The sequence below is a fragment of the Nesoenas mayeri genome (assembly GCF_963082525.1).
Source record: "Nesoenas mayeri genome assembly, chromosome: 16".
NCBI classification, from domain to species: Eukaryota; Metazoa; Chordata; class Aves; order Columbiformes; family Columbidae; genus Nesoenas; species Nesoenas mayeri.
The window spans coordinates 11,214,721-11,234,804 of NC_137562.1; the positions used below are offsets into that span (position 1 = coordinate 11,214,721).

General features: G+C 64.0%; 2 protein-coding genes across 4 annotated transcripts; one reads left to right on the forward strand and one right to left on the reverse strand.

The window, feature by feature from the left end:
- Positions 1-908: 908 nt before the first annotated feature.
- LOC308046704 (E3 ubiquitin-protein ligase RNF182-like) lies at positions 909-2,309 on the forward strand (the record flags this gene model as incomplete). The annotated part of the gene is given in 3 exon segments (XM_080354702.1): positions 909-1,112; positions 1,114-1,375; positions 1,542-2,309. Coding segments are annotated over 3 exon segments (1,188 nt in total). The 3' UTR covers positions 2,264-2,309.
- A 4,523-nt stretch (positions 2,310-6,832) lies between these two features.
- On the reverse strand, positions 6,833-17,362 carry ZNF335 (zinc finger protein 335). Of its 3 annotated transcripts, none has more exons than XM_080354431.1 (28): positions 16,666-17,362; positions 15,940-16,162; positions 15,357-15,630; positions 14,920-14,997; positions 13,793-14,122; positions 13,513-13,647; positions 13,290-13,436; positions 12,959-13,202; positions 12,668-12,845; positions 12,482-12,594; positions 12,295-12,313; positions 11,984-12,100; positions 11,822-11,898; positions 11,541-11,701; positions 11,227-11,450; positions 11,045-11,153; positions 10,888-10,967; positions 10,513-10,787; positions 10,268-10,406; positions 9,810-10,199; positions 9,583-9,725; positions 9,134-9,267; positions 8,602-8,705; positions 8,402-8,479; positions 8,170-8,253; positions 7,953-8,018; positions 7,742-7,823; positions 6,833-7,556 (listed from the first exon to the last, which is right to left on the reverse strand). In XM_080354431.1, exons 2-28 carry the CDS (start codon positions 16,129-16,131, stop codon positions 7,438-7,440), a joined length of 4,092 nt encoding a protein of 1,363 aa, XP_080210557.1. In that variant the 5' UTR covers positions 16,132-16,162; positions 16,666-17,362; the 3' UTR covers positions 6,833-7,437. The 3 variants fall into 3 exon arrangements, with proteins under 3 accessions (XP_080210557.1, XP_080210558.1, XP_080210556.1); XM_080354432.1 differs by having other exon boundaries at positions 11,045-11,117; positions 12,944-13,202; XM_080354430.1 differs by having other exon boundaries at positions 12,944-13,202.
- Positions 17,363-20,084: the final 2,722 nt, after the last annotated feature.

A 20,084-nucleotide genomic window follows, 5' to 3' on the forward strand; every position in this document is an offset into this window, starting at 1 on the left:
CTTCCGCTGCCTTTGGACAGGCTGTGCGCCGGTGGGAGTCCTTCCCCCTGGTAAGAGCTGCGTGGTGGGTTAGTGCTGCCCGGCAGCCCCTGGTGCTGCTCAATCTAGCCTTGTGGGGCTGCGTCTCCACACGGATCTAAAGGGTTGTGAGGTTTGTTAATTAAAAGCTGGGAGATGAGGAAGTGGTGTGAATCCTGGGTCCGGGTCATGCACATGGTGCTCTGTGACCAGCAGTGCTGGTGCCGTGGCAGTGCTGGTGCTGTGGTAGTGCTGATGCTATGGTAGTGCTGGTGCTGTTCTGGGGTGGGCAGCACAACCTTGCCCCATGTGCTCCCTGATCCTGCTCTCCACAGCTCCCAGAGCTGCTTTCAGCAGCGGAGATGGGTCGTCACTGCTGTCCTTTAACAGCACTGGGGCCTCCTGGGAGCTCTAGTGGTGAAAGCAGCCTTTTGCAAAGCCTTTTTTTCCATTTATTCATTGTTTTTAGCCAAGGCAGGCTGCGCACAAAGTGCAGGTGACCAGAGACACGCTGGTGCTGGGAAATGTCAGCAAACCTGGAGTCCTGTAGCTGGTAGCTAATTACCTTGTTAAGTGTTTAATTGCTGTAGTGTCACAGGGGAAGTGTGCCAACAGCAGCCCACAGCCCCATGGCAGGGCCTCCTCTCCAGAACCCCTTGTTCATCCTGGCAAAGCAAGAGATGGTACAAGGGGAGGATCAGGGTGACCAGCGTGGGTTTCGTGGGCGCTGCCATTGCTGACATCTCATGCAACTGAGTGAACAGAGCCCTGCATGGAGAAAATGTAATTTTCCTGTTAACCGGCATAGACACCCTGTTCTGTGTACCCAAGGGGCAGGGAGCAGCAAGGGGTGACCCCATCAGCGAGGGGCTGCAGCCCCTGGCTCAGGCATGTCCCCAGCTTGTTCACTGCGGCACTGGGGCCCCCACCGTCACCCCATGTGTGTGTGGGGGGTGCTGCTGCCGCTCTCCTGCCCGGCAGCGCAGGGGTCCGGTCGGAGCAGCCGCCCCCGGGCCGCGTTGCCGGGCCAACGGCGCTGCCGGCAGCCGGTGCCGCCCCCGCGGCGTGCCGGGCAGCGCGCGCCTCACGCCGCTCATGGGGCTCGCGCCGCCGCCGGCAGCGCCCGCGCGCACCGGGACCGCAGCCCGAACCACCGGACCGGCCCGACCGGGAGCCGGCGCCGAGCGCAGGTACGGGGGGGAGCGGGCGGCTCGGGCCGCTGCGCGGGGGCTGCGGGTGCCCGGGAACCCGCACGCACCGGAGGGACAAACCCAGCGGGACGCTGCGGCGCGGCGGGGCCCCGGGAAAAACGCGGGGATGGGGAGGGCCCGAGTCCCGGCGCCGCCGGCACCGGGCGGTGCTCGGGCCGGGCTGTGCCGCTCCTGCCCGGGGCTGCGGCCGGTGCTGCTCCCCCCGCTCTGACACCGGGCCCGAGGGGCGACCAGGACCCAGCCCGTGTGTGCAGCAGCACCCGGGAACCCGCCCCCTCAGCCCTCACTCACGGTCCCTTCCCTCTCCCGCAGCCCCGGGCATGGCCCAGCGGGGGCCGCGGTCCCCAGCACCCGCTGCCCCCGAGCTGGAGTGCAAGATCTGCTACAGCCGCTACGATGCCCGTGCCCGCAGACCCAAGCGGCTCCCCTGCGGCCACCGCCTCTGTGCCAAGTGCCTGTGCAAGATGGTGACACTGGGGGACGCATCACCCCACCAGCTCCGTTGCCCCTTCTGCCGCCGGCACAGCCCGGTGCCTGGTGGGGACGTGCAGCGGCTGCAGGATGATGGGGAGGCGCTGGCACTGCTGAGAGGCCATGAGCGGACCAAGAAGCGGGGTCCCCCTCAGTCCCCTGAGGTTCTTCTCTGTCCCAGCGTGCTGGAGCCGGTACCCAGCCCCGACTGCCTGGTGGTCACCATCCTGGAGGTGCCGGAGGACATGGCCCCACCGGAGGGCCTGGGCGGGCTGGAGGTGGTGCGGCTGTACCGCCCCGCCAGCCTGGGCACGCTGCCCTGCCACGGTCCTGGGCTGAAGTGCCGCTCCTGGGGGTGGCGAGCTGTCCCCCGCTTCATCCTGGGTGTCCTCTGCCTTCTCTACTTCAGCTCCCTGCCCTTCGGCATCTACCTCCTGCTCATCGAGCACCACGGCCTGGGCATCGTCCTGGTCAGCCTTGTGCCCTCCACCCTCCTCCTCTGCATTGTCTACAGCCTCTGCCAGTGTCTGTGCCGGGAGGTCTTTGGGTTCCCCCATTCCTGACCCTGACGGTGGAGCCCTGTGTGTGACCAGGGAGGCTTTGGGCAGCTTGGATCATTGTCGCTTGAGGTACAAGTGTTCCTTGCCCATGGCTGACCCACAGCGTGACAGTGTGCCTGGACCACAGGGAGATTCTCAGTGCCTGTTGCCTTCCCTTGCAGAACAGTGTGGGCTTTGCCAAGCGGGAGCCCACACCGGAGCGGCTGCAGGGGCTCAGTGTAGCCTCCAGGCGTTCAGCCAGACCCTCAGCTCCTTGTCCTGCCCCGCAGCAAAGAGCAGGAGTGAGGCGGAGAGCAAAGCAGCAGCTGGGGGACAAACCTCAGCTAAGGATGCGAGAACTCAGCGCCGCGGCTGGAGGGGCCGCGGCAGCTGCCGCAGCTGGCACTGACGGGACAAGGACGGGCAGAGCCCGGGGGCTCCCAGAGCCGGACCGGAACCAGCACAGCTCCGTGTCCATAGTGTAAATAGTTGTGTCCGCAGCACCCGTGCTCCTGGCAGGGCCGCTCCCATCGCATCCGTGCTTCTTTCCCACATGTGTGTGTCCCATGTTCGCCGACGCTGTGTACCGTAGAGGGGAGGAGCGGAGCAGAGGAGTTTCTTTGTGTGTAAAGATGTCTTTGCAGCTGTTTTGTAGTCATTGTGGTTTTTATGTGGAGCCTCTGGCCTTTATTTAATTTTGTTGGGTTTTGTTTTGTAAGGATTAATTTAACACCGCTAACCATTTTATTACTTTTATCAAGAAGAGCAAAGTCTAATTCTGATTTCTGTTTCAACTCCAGCACGTCTCTCTCCCTGTGTGTCCCTCCTTGTGCTTCCCCGTGGCGCAGGGCTGTGCCGGTGGTGACAGCCACCCCATGGGAGGAGGCATCAGGAAGGCACTGAATCACCTGAAAATGCTGCAGCTCTTCCTCTGCAGAACAGGGGACCCTCCTTGGGGTTCCTCGCTGGTGATGGGGCCACCAAACCCCTGGCAGCTTGGCCAGGCACACAGCAGGTTGGGGAGCATGGGGATATCACCATCGGGCAGAAGGAGCCGGGCTCAGGCAGCCCCAGGGGCTCGTGGCAGAACTTGCCCTGCTCCCCGCAGTGGTGGAGCTGCCGGCAGCAGCACTGACAGTGGAGATGCACCCGTCCCCACTGACATCCCCAGTGACATCCCTGTCACCATCCCCAATGACACCCCCGCATCCCTGTCAGCACCCCCACATCCCTGCTGGCCTCCCCGCCACAGACAGGTGACACTGGGAGGCCCAAGGCAGAGCCATGTTTATTAGTGCCCCATGTCCCCCCCTACCCACACCTCCCACTCGCTTCGTCTGGGCAGCTGCCGGCTCCTGTGTTGTGTGTCCTGCTCTGCCCAGCCGTGGGGTTCTCCCCAGCCCACAGCCGCAGCCCTGGCCCCTACCTGGCCCTCAGCGACAGGGCGCAAGTGCCCCAACCCTATCCCTGCTCTGACACCCCCGGGGAGCGCCTGCTCTCGCTGGAGGGAGATGCCAGCATGGCTGCCACGCTCCAGATCTTGGGTTTCTGAGGCTCCTTGTCCTGCCCAGGGCCTGGCCCTACCTCGGGGCTGCCCCCGCACCTGTCCTGCCCAGGGCTGGGGACCTGGGGGGCACCCGATGGGGCCCCCTCCCCCTCGCTGTCCTCGCTGTCCGAGGCGCCGCGCGGTGCCCAACCGGCCTTGTTCTCCTTCTTGAGGCGCCGGCGGGCGTTAGCGAACCAGGTGGAGACCTGGGTGAGGCTCATCCGGCTGATCAGGGCCAGCATCACCTTCTCCCCCTTGCTGGGGTAGGGGTTCCGGGGGTGCCGCGCCAGCCAGGCCTTCAGCGCCCCGGTGCTCTCCCGTGCCGCCGCCGCCTTGGTGCGCCCCGGCTCTGCGGGCAGGGGCTGCCGGCAGCAGGGCGGGCAGAGCCCCGCGCTGGGCAGCAGCCCCAGGGGCACCTCGTAGGCTGGTGACACCTGAAGGGGACACAGGGGTGTCAGGGCAGGATGGGGTGGGGGCACCCGCGGCCAGAGGAAAGGGGCTGGGGGACATGGGGGCTCATCCCTTTGCACACAGGAAGGGGAAGAGTTGGGTCCTGCCCATCCTCATCTTTTCCCGTGCCCAGCACTGTGCACACCCAGGGTGTGGGGGGTCACAGGGGGATGCCAGGGGTGTGCAGGGGACCCAGGACAGCAGCTCCCCATCTCTGACCCCCCACCACCTCACAGCCCGATCCCAGGAGGAGTCCCGTGTCCTGGCCCCCAGGAGCTGCTGTGTGGCACTTACCGAGGGCTCCAGCAGGCTGAGAGCGGGTGGCAGCAGACTGTAGCCCCCCAGCACGGGACAGGGGCAGGGACAGGGCAGCAGCGCTTGGGGGTGCCTCTGCAGGGCACCCCACGGTCCCCCGCAGCCCCCCAGCTCTTGGCGTGAGCTTCCCTCGCCCCGAGGAGTTGCCATGCTGCGGAGAGGAGCCGAGGAGCCACTCGCGGGGGTTTTATAGCTGCCGGGGTCCATGGTGACTGACAGCTGATTAGGGGGTATTAGCACCCACAGGCAGCAGGGATCGGGGCAGCCGGTGCCTCCCCCTCCCCTGCTATTGTTGGGTAGGGACCGTCCTCCCCACCTGCCCGTCACCAGCCAGGACGTGTCCCTGACCCACACCAGGACCCCGGCTCCCCCAGCGCCCCAACCCTGCGCAGCCCCAGCAATGGGCTGCAGCGGCACTGGGGGCTGGTGCACGGGACCCACGTGGGCCCCATGGACACCCGCAGCCTCGGGGACACAGCTGGGACACCGCACACCTGGCTCTGTTTCAGTTCCAGGAGTCATCAGTCCCCGTCCTTGAGCCCAGCGCTGCTCTGGCCCTGGGCAGGGGTCAGCAGAGCCCCCCACACCGGGGGCTAGTGAGGGAGCTTGTGCCCGGCCCAGCAGGACACGGGTGGTGCGAGTTGCTGCCTGGCACCCGCTGCTCCTCCAGCTCGGCCAGATCTGAGCCCCTGGATTCCTGGGGGAAGCGAAGGGGAAGGGGCCAGGGACCCTTTGCCAGGGGCGACCCACAGAGTCCACGGCGTTCCTGACTGCTGACGGAGTGGGCAGGGTAGGGGGGCAGCTGTGTGAGGGGCCCCGGGAGCCCACGACCCCCCGAGCTGCCCGGCTCCTACCGCTGCGCCACCCGCTCAGCCCAGGATTATCCCACAGGTTGTATCCGTCATTAAATACCGACTAATAACGCTCTCAGGATATTAAATATGTAACAAACCCGCTTAGCGCTGGCTGGGGACGGGAAGGGGAAGGTCACTGGTGCTAATGAGCCCTGTGGTGTCCCTGGGCTCCCCACAGGCCCCCGGTGACAGCACAAGGTCCGAGGGCCAAGGTGGCAGGGTCGGCAGAGAGGGCTGAGTCCCCATGTCCCCTTGCACCCCACAGCCAAGCCTCGCAGCACCTGGAGCTCCCCTTGTGCCCTGGCCCCGTCCCAGCCTTGTCCCAACCATGGGCTGGTCCCATCCACCTCAGCCCCGCAGCCCATGTCACTGGACAGGAGGGGACAGGCAGGATAGCTGGGACCAGCCGTGGCCACGGCCCCACAGCAGCCCCGTAACCTTGTCCCCGTGGGACTCCTCCAGCCCTAATCAGTGCTGCGGATCCGCTTTATTAGATAATGGGGCTGTAATCTAGGAAAGCGCCTGCGGATTGCCACAGCGTGCCGTAACCCTGCGCTGCACAGCTGGACAGGGAGGGCTGCGGGCAGCCATGGTGAGTTGGGCACAGCTGGACAAGGACAGAATGGTTGGGCTTGGAAGGGACCTCTGGAGATCATCTAGATCAGACAGCTACACACCAACACAGTGAGCAGGGACAGTCGCACACCAGCACAGCAAGTAGGGACAGGGACAGGCACACACTAACACGGCGGGCACGGACAGGGCTGCAGCAGACTGAGGGCAGTGGGACGTGGCCAGGACAGTCACAAACCACATGGCTGCTGGCCCAAGGGAGGTGTGGGGCCACCCCCTCCCTTCCCCGGGTGCCTGCAGCCCTGAGCCTGGGGACAGTGGCAGCTCCACTGGCAGCCAGGGTGCTGCTGGCACCCCAGGCAGAGCACGGGCTGTGTCTGCAGTGCTGTCCCCAGTGCTGTCCCTGTCTCCGGCACGGGCTGGACCAGCAGCCCAGCGCTGGCACCGCAGTCCCACAGCCGCGGGCTCGGGCCTCACGGAGCTCTTGCCGAAGTTGGGTGGTTCCAGCCCTTTTTCCCCTCCACGGATAATCGCTTTAATGCAAAACCACAGAACTAAAACTCCGAGATTAGCTGTTATAATCACATGTAAACACTCCCAGACAATCCGCTCAGGGAGGGGCAGCGTGTGTAGTTTGGGGCAGAGTTACACGGGATTTGGGCTGTTTACCACTCGATTAAATCATGACTCCAGCCCCAAACCCAGCCCGGCACCAGCTGCCCGGTTCATGGCTGGAGTCAAGGTCACCCAGGCAGGAGGGCAGCCACAGTGCAGCAACCGCCCGGCCCCAGCACTCGGGGACACACGGGAGGTAGCAGCAGGACCCTGCAGGACCACAGACCCACCACGCATGCACAGGTTTCAATCCCTTTTTATTCATAAGCAGAGTCAAAGCTTGACAATGTCAGAATCAAACCCCTCCCACAACCACCGACGAACCAACTGCAGAGTCCATCCCTCTTCAGAGGAAAAATAGAGTATCTTCCACCTCCCTGCTCCGGTTCCTCCAGTCCAAAGCCCCGCTGGTGCCTGCCTGCAGGCCAGAGTAGCCAAGGGGGGTGGCTGCCCCTGCCCCCGGTGCTGCAGAGCAGGGAGTGCGTGGTCGCGGCTGCACAGCCCTGACACTGCACCCCATCGCTGCGCTCAGCCCCATGGCTCTGCCAGGCAGATGCTGATCCCCGTTTGGCGCACACAGATGCGATCCAGGAAAAGGTATTTCAGACTCTCAAGTGCAACAGGTATAAAGACCGTCCAAACGAGAGAGCGCCATCCTGCGTGGCCTGCCTCGCCACAGAGCAGTCTCTGCTGGAGACGGCTGCCCGTGCGGGGGATGCGCAGGACCCCACGGCACACGGCCATGGCACATGGCCACGGCGCTGGCAGCCCTGAAGCAATAAGGCAACTGCTGGCTGAGGCGACTCCTGCCTGGCCGCGGTCCTGCCCAGCGGGGTGGCCCAGCATTAGTCCGTCAGTGTGATGACGTCGTAGTGGATCCCCTGCTGCAGCTGCTGCAGCTGTTCGGCCGTGGCCTCGGCGCTGAACACGCCCTGCGCCTGCACCATTGCTGCGTCGGCCACTGCTGCGGAGAGAGGGGGGGTCAGAGTCACCTCCACCCGGGCCCCCTCCACACTTGCCCGTCTCCAGGCATATGACAGCAGCACAAGGGCCACCACGTGTGCGCGGGGAGCCGGGCGCTGTTCGCTCTGCATGCACACCAGGGTGTCTGCGCCCGCGGCAGCCGCAGCAGCTCCTGCACAGGCCTACCTGAGACTGCTGAGTGTGCAGCGGCCTCCAGCTGTGCCTGGGTGACGAGCTGCTGCTCTGGTGAGACTGGCATGTACTGGATCTGCAGGGGGTGACCAAAGCGGAGGGGTCGAGCCACAGGCGCTGCAGCATGTCACCAATCCCCTTTTCCTTCCAACTCCCTCCCTCCGCACTGTGCACCCAGAGCCTGTCCCACAGCACCACCCCTCACCTGTGGCTCCGGGAGGAACTGCCCACCCTGCTCGTACTGGATGTGGGTGATCTGACCGTCCTGTACCTAAGGACAAGAGCCACGGTGACACTGCGTTAGGGCTCACAGGTATCCCTGCTTCTGAGTGTAGTTGTGACTCAACAGAGCAAGCACAAGCCCCACAGGTAACACCACACTGAGCCCCATCCACCACGCAAAGGGAGCAGCTGGCGCTCACCTGGATGTGATGTCCCTCTGGCACCACAACGTACTCGTGGGGAAGCAAGTGCTGTACGCCATCCTGGGCTATGATGTACTGAACCTGCAAACACGGATTCACACCCAAATGGTCACCACTGTCCACCCTCCACACCAGCACAGGGCTGGTTCTTGTCCATCTTTTGTGCCCATTTCCAGCCCACCTCTCTGCCCTGCTCCAGCTGTGCAGAACCTGTATGTGTCCCCCTCACCTGGTTGTCAGAGGTCACCAAGTGCTGCACGGTCTGTCCGTCGGTGGTTGTGATCTCTTGGATGTACGTAGCCTCTTCCTGCAGGTAAGCAGGAGCCCAGTGCTGTTGGGGGAGCCTGACTGCCAGCCCCCAGCAGGGAGCCCACGCAGCTGGCAGGAGCAGCCGCAGAGGGGTGGATGAGACTGATGGGCCCAACTCACCTGGCTGGTGACGCTCTGCTCCTGCGCAACGATGATGTGCTCCTGCCCCAGGGCCTGCTGCAGCTGCTCGGGAGCCAGCACTGCCTGGCCGGCCTGCAGAGCCGCTGCAACGCAGAGAGAGCTGGTGTATGGGCGCTGCCAGGGTCCCACCAGTGCTGCTCCCCAGCAGCCCCCACCCCAGCGTGCAGCACAAGACAGGCTCATAGCTCTGCTCGCGGTCAGACACTAAAACAAGCACTGCCAACACGAGGGATACGAGAGGTCACTGTAGGCAAAACACAACCCCCAAGTCAGGCTGCAAACTCCACTTCCTATTTCAGCCCTAAGCTGCTTGCAGCACCCCTGCTCCCACAGCAACTGGGACCTGCCTGGGGAAAGACCGGGGCCCAGCTCTGCACAGACACCCAAGTCAGTGCCTCGCCAGGAGAGCTCCTGCCCCGGCCCTGCCATGGGCAAATCAAACCTGCACAGAACCTGCCCCACAGCCTGGACAAGTCCCCACAGCCAGCCCTGCTCACAGGGACCCTCTTACTTTGCAGGGTGGCCAGCGTGTCCTCGTCACTGTTCAGGATGATGGTCTGCTGGGCAGCAGCTGCCCCTGGCCGCTTCTCCTCCGCGCTGTGCAAACGCTGCATGTGGAACTTCAGATGCCCATTACGGTTGAACCTACAGGAGGAACAGAGCGGGGTGGAGTTTGCCACGGGCAGCACAGGGGCTGTGTGCGCCGCACAGACCCCAGTCACTGGCGCACAGCCTGCCCCTGCTCCCAGAACGTTCCCATCAGTTCCCATCAGTGCCCAAGTTCTGAACACTCCTGTGCAGACAAAGCTGGGTCCTCCTGCAGCAGGAACTGTTCCCCAGGGCAGGGTCCCCTCTAGCAGGGGCAGGCTTGGGGCAGCTTTGCCCATGTCCTGTCTCCTCTGGAGCCTCGGAGCTCTACGGGATCTCCCGAAGCAATAACAACCCAGCGGCTTCCCTCACCTCTGCCCACAGATCTGGCAGGCGAAGGGCTTCTCGTTGGTGTGTGTCAGCATGTGCCTGCGCAGGTCCTTCTTGTTCTTGGAGGCAAAGCTGCAGTGGGGGCACTTGTGTGGCCGCAGGCTGGCATGCTGGACCATGTGGCTCTGGGGACAGAAGGACAAGTGTGGGGTCAGAGAGCCCGTTTCTCCAAACTTCTTATTCCAGGGCTGACTGTGCAGGGAACCTACCCGAACCTCCGGCCAGAGCGCGGCCGTGAACGGGCAGTCGGGACACTTGAAGGTGCTGGGCCCAACGTGGGCTCTCTTGTGACTCTCCATCTCTGCTCTGCCTGTGAACATGGCTGTGCAAATCTTGCAGGAAAACTTTTTGGCTGTGGAAATCTTGCATGAGAGCTTCTTGGCTGTGGAAACCTTGCACAAGAGCTTCTTGGCCACGCCTTGGAGCGCAGGCCACTTGACCTTTGGGGATGAGATTTCCTGCCCCTCGGAGGCTGGGGACAAGGACGAGTCCTTCTGGAGCTGCCTGGTGACACACTGCACCAGGGGCAACTTGACGCCAGCACGCTGTGCCTCCTGGCCCTCCATCGGTGAGGGAAAGGCAGCGTCCCCGCTGCCGGGCTGCGGGAGAAACACCCAGTCACACCTGTGCACTTCTGCCCACCACGGTAGAGGGCTCAGCTCCTTACCTCAACAGGAGGGAACTGGCTCCCCAGTGCACCGGATGACACAATATAGTGACTGTTCTCGTCCTTCAGGGCCTCCTCTGCCATCACGGCATCACCCACCACGACTGCGTGGCACGTCTCTGCAGGGCTCTCCCCCTCGCTGCGGGAGAGGACAGTGTCAGGGGGGATCCGCCTCATCCCCACCACTAAAGCTCCTCACTTGAGGTTGGCAGAGCCTCTGCCTCCCTGCGCTGTGCACGGCCGACCTGTACAGTGCGCCTGGAGCCGGGGCTTCTGCGCTGACGGGTGCAATGATGCTGTACTCGGCCGTCCCGCCAAACGGGACAGTGATCTGCTGCAGCTCCGAGCCACCCAGGGTCACCTCCTCGTAAGCCTCCTGTACCGTGTCCCCACGCTCTGCCACGTGCAGTGTCACCAGCTTCTGCTGCTCCTCAGAGTCCATCTCTGCACCCTCCTCCTGTGCCTGCGGCTCACGAGGGGGCTGCGCCTCCCCCGAATCATCCGGCTTCACCACTGCCACCTGTGCGGGGACAGCAGCTCAGCCGAGGACAGCGAGGCTTTTGCAGAAGACCCCTGCAGTGGAGCAGGGCTGGGCAGCCTCCCCCAGCACGACCCCTCACCTGCAGCTCCCGCTGGGCACTCATGTTCAGCAGCAGATCCAGCGCAGTCTGCGTGGCCAGCGCTGCCGATCCAGCCACGTCTGCCAGGTCAGGAGAGGGTCAGGCACACGTTCCCACCTCCTCCCCATCCTCGCCCCTTCCCCAGGAGCTCACTCACCTTGTTGGTAAATTATCGTGGCTCCTCCCAGGGAATCCTGTGAGAGGACGGGGGGCTCCGCTCCCGAGGCAGCCTGGACCATGCAGTGTGTGATGGGGCCAAGAGGCGTCTGTGTGAGAGAGAACTGACAGCGCGGTGCTGGGAGCACCAGGAGGATCTGGGGCGTGGGCAGCGGCACTCACCGGTGGGCTGGCCCCCAGCTCGGCTGGAGCCTGGCTGTGCTGCTGCTTCAGCTCCTCGATCTGCTGCAGTGTGAAGAAGGGGCGGCGGCGGCAGGGCGGCTCCTCAGGGTGCCTCTGTGCCCACTCCTCGAAGGAGTCAGCGTGGCGGCACTGCACATGCAGGCGCAGGTTCTTCTTGTGCTTGGTGGTGAAGTGGCAGAACTCGCAGGCAAATGGCTTCCCCCCTGCAGGACATGGGGTCAGGCGGGGGTCCACGAGGGATGGCAGATGCGGGGCACAGGATGTGGGGGCGCGGGGCAGGCAGCTCTGCTCACCCGTGTGCTTGATGGCCATGTGTGAGACCAGAAAGTCCTCCCGGAAGGTGGAATACTTGCAGAAGCTGCACTTGTAAGGCTTGTCATTCATGTGCGACAGCTGGTGGTTCAGCAGGACCTTCTTGTCCTCGCAGATGTAGTCACAGAACTCGCACTTGAACCTGCCAGGACAACAACAAAGCCACATGTCACCAGGGCAGCAGGGACCTTCTGTCCCCTGCAAGGGGGAGTAGGACACAGGCTCTCGGAGGGCACGCCACAAGCTGCCGCCAGCCTCCCACCTGCGGTTGGCGATGGCCTGGATGTGCGTCAGCAGGTGCATCTTGAAGGTGTAGCGCTTCTTGAAGGACTTCCCGCACTGTGGGGGAGGAAAGCAAAGCCACGTTCACCTCCCATCCAGGCCTACTCACTGCCAGCCCTTCCCCAGGCTGTGCCCCCCGCACCTTGTCACACATGTGAGGTTTCTCCGTGCTGTGTGTCTTCATGTGCTGCGTGAGCCTCTTCTGCATGGGGTAGATGCGGTTGCAGACAGGGCATGGGAAGGAGTTCAGCTTTGGGGGCTGGAGGGAGAGCAGGAGGATGAGCTCAGCTGGGGGGGCTGAGCAGCTACCCCCCCTCTCCCCACCGCAGGACCTGCGCTGCTTTTCCTGAGCCGACGCAGAAACACCGCCCTGAACCAGGCCCCACGTGCTGTGAACACCCAGATGTGCCTCTTCCCGCACAACAGTGCTGAGACAACGGCACCCAGACTCACCGGATCAGCTCTCTTCTTCCTGCAAGAGAAAGAAGAAAAGCCCCTTGTGTGAGCCACATCCCAGCTCTGAGCCCCCTTGTACCCAGACACCAAAACTACCCGTTTTGGGAAGGGGGCAGAGGAAGGGACAGTGTCAGTGCCACTCAGCCAGGCCGCAGGACAGTCTCTGGACTGGCACATTCCTCACCTGTCCCGGCTGTGCACCGTGGAGTGCCGGATGACGTCCTTCTTGTACACGCTGGTGTAACTGCACTCCTCGCACTTGTAGGGCTTGCTGCCCACGTGGTTGAACATGTGTTCCTGTGAGGAGCAGAACGGGCATGAGCCCGGGCCTCCAGCTGCCTTCGCGGGGAGCAGGGTGGACAGCGCTCACCTTGAGTGAGGACCAGCGCCTGGAGCGGTAGCTGCACTGCAGACACTTGAAGAGCTGCGGGTCATTGGCCTCGTGCGAGTTAACGTGGAAACGCAGATCGTCGTGCGTGAGGAACCGCGAGCCGCAGATCCGACACAGGTAGGGCCGCATCAGAGGCTTGGGGGACTTGTAGTAATACCTGCGGGTGGGAGTGGGCTCAGCGCTGGGGCGTGACCGGGCTGGACTGGCCCTGGGCAGCAGCCAGAGGGCCCAGCGCCGCCTGGCACACCCCCTCACCTGCGCCCCATGTACTTGCGGTATTTCTTGCCCAGGAAGCGGCGGGAGGGCCGCCCGCGCCGCCGCGGCACCGCATCTGCCTCCTCGGGGCTGGCGTTGGAGGATGGGTCCTTGTTCTCCGAGTCGGACTGGCTGATGCTGGGCTCCGCCAGGCTCTCGCCGCTGCCGTTCTCCAGCCCAGAGGAACTGGCAGCTTCCCCGTTCTGCAGCTCACGGCTCGGTGTGCTCTGGGATGTCACCAGGGGCTCCACATCCCCTCCTGCTCCAAAGGACACAGCACAGCCGAGTCACGCACCCTCCCTGCAGCTCCCGGCAGCTCCTGTACCGCTCCCCGCTCCAGCCTCACCTTCAGGCCCATCCTCTAGACGAGGGAACTTGCGGGGCCTCCCCGGGCGCCGCCGCGGCCTCTCCTCGCTGGACGTGGGGACGGTGTGGCCGTACTTGGGCTGCCGCCCACGGGGCTCATCCTCAGCTGGGTTATAGTCACTGTCCTCTGGAGGAAAGTGCCCAAAACATCAGAGCCTGAGAAAAGGCCACGCTATGTCAAATGCAGGGAAGACATGTCCTACCTTCAGGGTCATCAATAGCACCAGCATCCATGATATCGTCCTCTTCTTCTTCTTCAGCAACCTCCTCCTCCGCAGTCTTTGGAGCAGATCCCCCCTTTCGCGGACGCCCCTTCTTCAAAGCCAGAGCTGAACCCACTGCCGCAGAGAACAGAACGAAAACTCTTCACCAGACCATACGGGGAACATGTCCTTGCGCTCACACTCCTCCCCTTGTTTCTTCCTCAGAGAGGGCAGAGCCCATCTGTAGGAAGATCAGTTTTCCTCAGGTCTCAGCACACACCTGGCTGGAAGTGCCGCTCTTTCATGTGGTTAATTAGCGTTTTCTTGGAGACACTCTTGTACTGACACATCTTGCACTTGAACTGCTGCACCACCACCACCTCCATCATCTCCTCCAGGGTCTCCATGTCCGGCTGCTCCAGCTCCTCCTCACCATCCACCTCTCGGGCCCGACCTGGCTGCGCCGGCAGCTCCAGCACTTCCAGCCGCTTGGGAGGCTCCGAAGGGCCGGGCTGGTCGAGGCATGTGGAGGTGGGTCCATCAGCAGCAGCCTCTATCGCCAAGCTGCTGGCCAGAGCCGAGGTGGCCACCTGGGACACCATGGGGGCACCTGAAACACCAGAACTTGCTCAGCTGGGGCGCAGATCCTGACCCGCCCATGCTGCCAGGGACAGCCCAACGCAGCTATTGCACTAGTGGGTGGCCTGCTGCTCAGAGAACCTGGTCAGAAACTGCTCTGTAGAATTCCCTTGGCAAAAGAGAGTTTGCTCAGCAGAACTTCTGGGAGCTGTGAACCCCTGAACATTCTGCTTCACTAAATAAAATAGGCTACAGGGTCTTGGAGCTGGGAGATAAGGGGAGCTGCAGCCCCGGAGATAAGGAAGGGGCAGAACCGCCTCTAACAGAAGACAAAACAGAACAATATTTTGCCCATTTCCAATAACTTATTTTCTCCAGCTGGAGGTGCAAAATAGCAGCTGAAGATCAGAATTTTGATTGACAGCCGCCTGACAAAAATGCAGAGATCCAGTGAAGAGCAGGCGGACCCCAGACTCTAATTTTACAACTGGCCCAGCATGACGCATAGATGGTGGGGCTTGGACTGTGGGGGTAGAATTGTCCCAGCATATTTCTGCTGAGTGTCTCTCTTCAAGAGGCACCAGCTCGAGCTGCTCTATGCTGTGTCTTGCAAATAAATGTTTAGAAAAGTTCCTGGAATTCATGCTTGAGTCTCTGCTGCAGGAAACTGAGGGAAGAGGAACTTCTCTGACACAGTCTGCAGCCAAACCTGGGCACGGGGCTGAGCACAAGCTCCCAGGGTCAGCGCATCCCAGGGACTCGGAACACCCGCTGCAGCCCCATCTGGCAAACAGGCTCCGCAGCAGAGGGGCTGGGGCGCTCCCTTACCATCATCAGGGCCCTGCAGAATGAGGTACTGTGTCGTCTCAGCACCGCCATCCTCCACACTGGTCACAGCAATGCAGCCTGGAGGGAAAGGAGAGCAGAGAGGTGAGTGCCATGCATTGGGGACTGCAGAGTCACTGCAGCTCTGCTAGGCTCAGGCACAAAAGAGATGAGGAAGGTCCAGTTCCAGGGACGGAGCCTCCCCGGCACTGCTGGCACTGGTGCACAGTGAGGGGCCGTCCAGCAGCCTCGGGCTCCTCAACAAAACCACCAGCCATTGTAGCAAGGCAAGAAGTGAAGCCTCCACACATTGAGGTGCACACGTCCACGTGCCCATGCTCCCCCTCGCCTCCCGAGGTCTGGCGTAGCACAGCCCCCTCCCCAGCCCGATGCAGGAGCCGGCAGCTCTGCCACGCCAGCAGCCCAGGGCTCACACTCACTCTGGATGATGTCGGGCCCGATTGTGGACTCGATGATTTTGTCGATGGCAGAGCCCAGGTCTGAGGAAGTGGACGCAGTGGAGTCTGAAACGATGGTGGCTCCATCAGTGATGACGCTGGAGTGGACCAGGACTTGCGGGGACTCTGACACCATGATGGACTGGCTCACAGTGGACACACTGGAGACCAAGGTGGACTGGGCGATAGAGGATGAGTCTGGTAGGTAAATCCGGGGAACAGCATCTGTGCTGGAGCTGCTCTCTGACACCTCTTCCTAGCAGGAAAAGAAAGGCCAGAAGAGCTCAGCTAGGAGACGTTTATGGGGTCAAGAGGGCCAGCACAGCAAGGGGCACTGGTGTGTCACTGTGGAACTGCCAGGAGAGGCACCAGAGCAATTCGCTGGGCACTGGCAAGGCCCCCAGGGCTGCTCCTGCTACCAGGAGAGTTCCAGACACCCGGCCGTCGTGACAGCGCCCACGGAGCTGCAGGGCTGCTGCGGAGCTTGGGGTCCAGAAACACACAGAGGAAACTCTGGAGCCAGAACCAGCTGCTCTCCCTCAATGCTCTCCCCGTCAGCCCGTACCCCGGAGGCCCTGGCGCTGTCGGAGCTCTGGCCCACGCCGGAATCGTCCGCCCGGGACAGGGGCCCGGGGGCGGCGGCGTCGCTGCTGTCGGCAGACACGGCCTCGGAGCTGCCCACGCCGCTCTCGGGGGGCTCCTCCCGCGCCGCCTGCGGGGCCGCGTCGCTGCTGCTCGGCACCGCATCCTCCTCCATGCCCGCCCGGCCAGGGCCGCCTACGCCGCACCTGCGGGGAGAGGCCGCCGCCGTCAGCGCCACCGCTCCGGGGGGTCCCGGCTGCGCGCATCCCGGTCCGGCGACCCGGGCCGCCCTTCGGAGCGCCCGCGGAGGGGCCGGCGGGGCCGCGGCGCCATGGCCGGGGGTCCCGAGCGAACCGGCGGGACGGGCCGCGCTCCCGGGGGCTCCCGGCACCGCCCGGCGCCCCCGCTCCCGTCATGCCCCGCGGCCCCGCCCGGCCCTCGGCCGCCATCTTGCTGCGGGGTCCCCCCCGCTGCCTCCGCGCGCGCGCACACGCCGGGGCGGCCCCGGTGCGCCGGGAGGAGGGAGCCGCCGCCGCGCCAGGGCGAGGGATCCCGCCGCTGCCGCCTGCCCGCCGGCCCGCGCCCTCACCCGCCCCGCCGCGGCCTCGCCTCGCCTCCGCCGGGGCCGGCATCACGGCGGCCGCCATGTCCCCCGCCCTCGCGCCGCGCAGCGGTACGGCCGCGCGGGCCCCGCGCCGGGTCTACTTACCCCGGCTCCACACCCGGCCTGAGCGCTCGCCGCTGCCGGGACGCGCTGCTCCTTCCGGCCGCCGTCGCAGCCTCCTGGTACCGAGCTAGCCGCCCGCGGGCTGGGGGAGGCCTCGGCGCCCCGCCGGGGGACTACTTTCTCCGCGGAAGCATCATGGGGAAGGTGCAGTGACCCTGCGTCATGGCGTCACGAAGCGGCGCCCGGGCCCTGAGCGTCGGCGTCGCGCCGGTTGCATTCGTCACGTGACGAGAAGGCGGAAGTGGCCGTGACGGGACAGGGGTCTCGGGTGGGTCCGGCCCCTCCGCGCCCTCCCGCCGGCAGCCCCAGCGCTCCCCGTCCCGTCCCGGGAGGGCGGCTCTGCGGTACCGGCACCGCGCCCGGCCCTGTCCTGTCCTGCGGTGCCCCCAGCCCCGGCGCTTCGCCGCCGCTCGGTGCCCGCGGAGGGCACGGGGCCCAGCTCGGCTCCTGATCCCGTCCACAGGCCCAGCGGCGCCGATCGGCGCTGGAGCGGCGCGGCCGAGCTGCGGAGGCTCCGCCGGGCGTTCCATGAGGGGCCCGGGCCCGCCTGGTGGCTGCACAGCCCGGGCCGTTCAGAGCTCTCCCCCAGCTCTGCCAGGCCGGGCGGGTTCGTTCTCCCTTGGGAGCCCAGACGTCGCTGTCTTGGCGGTTCTGCGGTTGAACAGCAGCTGCCGTCCCCTGTTCCCTCTGACTGAACCGTCACCGCAGGTGGGTGGCGATGGGTGCCCGGACTGTCCGCACCTCCCGCACCCGCTCGGGCTGGGGCAGGTCCGGCCTGGCCGGGGCTCCCAGCCCCCCTGCCGCCGCCGTGTCCTCGCAGGGCTGCGCTCGGGCCTGCAGCTGCCCCGGCTCACGGCAGCACCGCGGCGTGCCAGCGCTGGAGCTGCGTGCAGCTGTGCGCAGAGAGCCCCAGGCTCGGCCCAGCTCCGCACCAACGGCTTTAACCATCTCCAGCTCGGGCGGCTCCTCACTCTCACTGGGGTTTCTCATGCTGCAGTGCTTGACTGAGAACGTCTTTACGTTGGGTTTTTTGGAAGAAAGGAGCTGTGTTGTGCCTGTGCTCTCCTGAGGCCAGGACATGTTGGGCTGGACCTGTTGCTTGGTCCTTGTACGCGGACACACTCGCTGGGTGTGGGGCTGAGGTTGCGTGCCCTGGCCAGGCCCCGGGGCCACTGGGCTGCATCACCTGCACTGCGGCTCCATGCAGAGCAGCTCTGGGCGGGCAGGTGCCTGATCTTGCTGGCCAGAGTGGCCGGTACAGTGCTGGTGCTGACGCGGTGCCAGTGGCAGGAGGACAGACTGTGTCATCTGGCACAGTCTGCAAGTGCAGAGCTGGCCTGCCAGAAAGCCGAGGGCCAGTGTTGGACAGTGGGTGGGCCGGGCCAGCACTTGGCATCTGGCCATGGTGCGTCTCCAGGGTGAGGGGAGGGGGACGGATCCAGCCCCCCAGACCCAGACTGCTGCTGCCTCAGTCCCTCCAGCACCTCCTGCCCCGGGCAAGGTGTCCCAGTGGCACTGTGTGCTGCTGAACCACCATCCTGGTGCACTTGCATCTTCTGGCTCGTTTTCAAGCTAATTACATCCACACTCGGCAGGTTCGTGCCCTCCCTGTCCCAGGGAGGCAGCGCCAGTGGGACCCACCCCAGGCTGCGGCAGCGCTGCCCAGCGGTGATGCGGGTGCCAAGTCCCTGTGCCTGACGGTGACGCAGGTGCTGAGTCCCTGTGCCCAGCCAACTGCTGCCATCACTGTTGAGTCTGAGCTGAGAGAGACCAAGGAGCTGCGTTTGGTTTGTTTTTTTCCTATTTCTCCTCTTCAAGCAACCCTGCATAGCTTGGCAGTTGCTGTGGGGGAGGTGAAGCTGGGAGGACACAAGAGGCCCCTGTGGACATTGTCCCCTCCCCATATGTCCCCTCTCTGTGGCTCAGGCCAGGGGAGCTGGTGCTGGCTGAGTGCTGGGACATCCCCGTGCTCCCTGCTGGGGGAAGCTCCATCTTTTGGGGGGGCGAGGAGGAACCCCTGGCAGAAGCTGCCTCTTGGGTGAAGGGAACGGAATGGATCCCATGGGCCTGGCAGGTTCCTCTCTTTGTGCCTGTGCTCAGCCGCTGAGCCAGGTGAGGGATATTCCCCACGGATGGTGGCTCCAGGGGCTCGCACGGACCCTCCTGATGCTGGCGCGACTGGTGGAAAGTTTCCTAAAGCTTCCCTGTTCCATGCAGAGGTACCGTGTCCTCTGCCTCACAGCACTGTACCAGCAGGAGCTTTGCTGGGATGGTCACCTGCTATTTTTAAAAACACTGCGAGGCCCCAGGCAGGGGTAAGCAGGGAGTTTCCAAGAACAGCTCCTGTGATAGTGCTCTGCCATTGCAGCTCCCATGCCCGAAATCCTTTCACGGCCAAAGAAAACAAGGAAATGTCGGCAAGAGGCTTAAAAGAATCCAAAAATGGCTGCGGCACACGTTGGTTGTGTGTCCAAATATCTTGATGCGGGGAGCGCCAGGATAGACGCCTTTTGGGAACTGGTTGAGATGACAACACGACCTCTTGTGCCTGGAGAGCAAAGCGATAAGACTCACGTGGGATCTGAAGCTGATTTGTACCAGGGTGGGAACGCTGGTACCCATGGCAGTTTGTCCCCTGCACTGCCCGTGGGCTCCCAGCCTCGGTCATTGTCCCAGATTAGGTGGTGGCCGGTGCTGAGCGCAGGGCCCAGCGCAGGCCCCCCCCGCAACCCGAGCCCTTCCGCAGTCAGGGATTTTATGTCCGCGCTGTTTGTTCCTCCTTGTTTCCTTTTTTAAAGAAAACATTGCTGGCAATGTTTGTGTAGCTGCAAGGCACGGATCCACATCAACCAGGCTGGTGTTTATATCCCACCTGGGACGGGCGGTTGCATCAGCACATTTTGTAAAACATTGAGCAAAACAGCCCTTGCTGCAGGAAATGGGTTTTTCTTCACCCCAGATTGCTTCACCGCCCGGATCCTTCCCAGCACCGGCGGCTCCCGAGGAAGCTCCCGGGGGATCGCTCCGTGCCGGAGTGGCAGCGAGGAGGACAGCGTGTGCCCGGGGAGCAGCGTCCCCATGGTGCTGGCGGCACTGGGCTCTGCGCTGCCAGGGTGCAATGGGAGGAAAACACCCATCTGCCGCGGCACCCTGTGATGGACCCTGGGGCGCTCCCGAGATAGCAGGAGCTGCTCCCTCTCTCCGCAGGCTCAGGAGCTGCCGAAGGGCCAGGCTGAGGCCACTGACCCCAGTGAGATCTGGCAGGAGGTGGCTCACTGGAGCCCAGCTCTGTCCGTGTGTTCCGCTGCCACCCTGCCCGTGGAGGGTCCCTGCTCTGTCCGTGTGTCCTGGTGCTCCCGGGGCCCTTGGTGCCCTCCTGCCCGTGGCCCCAGCAATGGTGC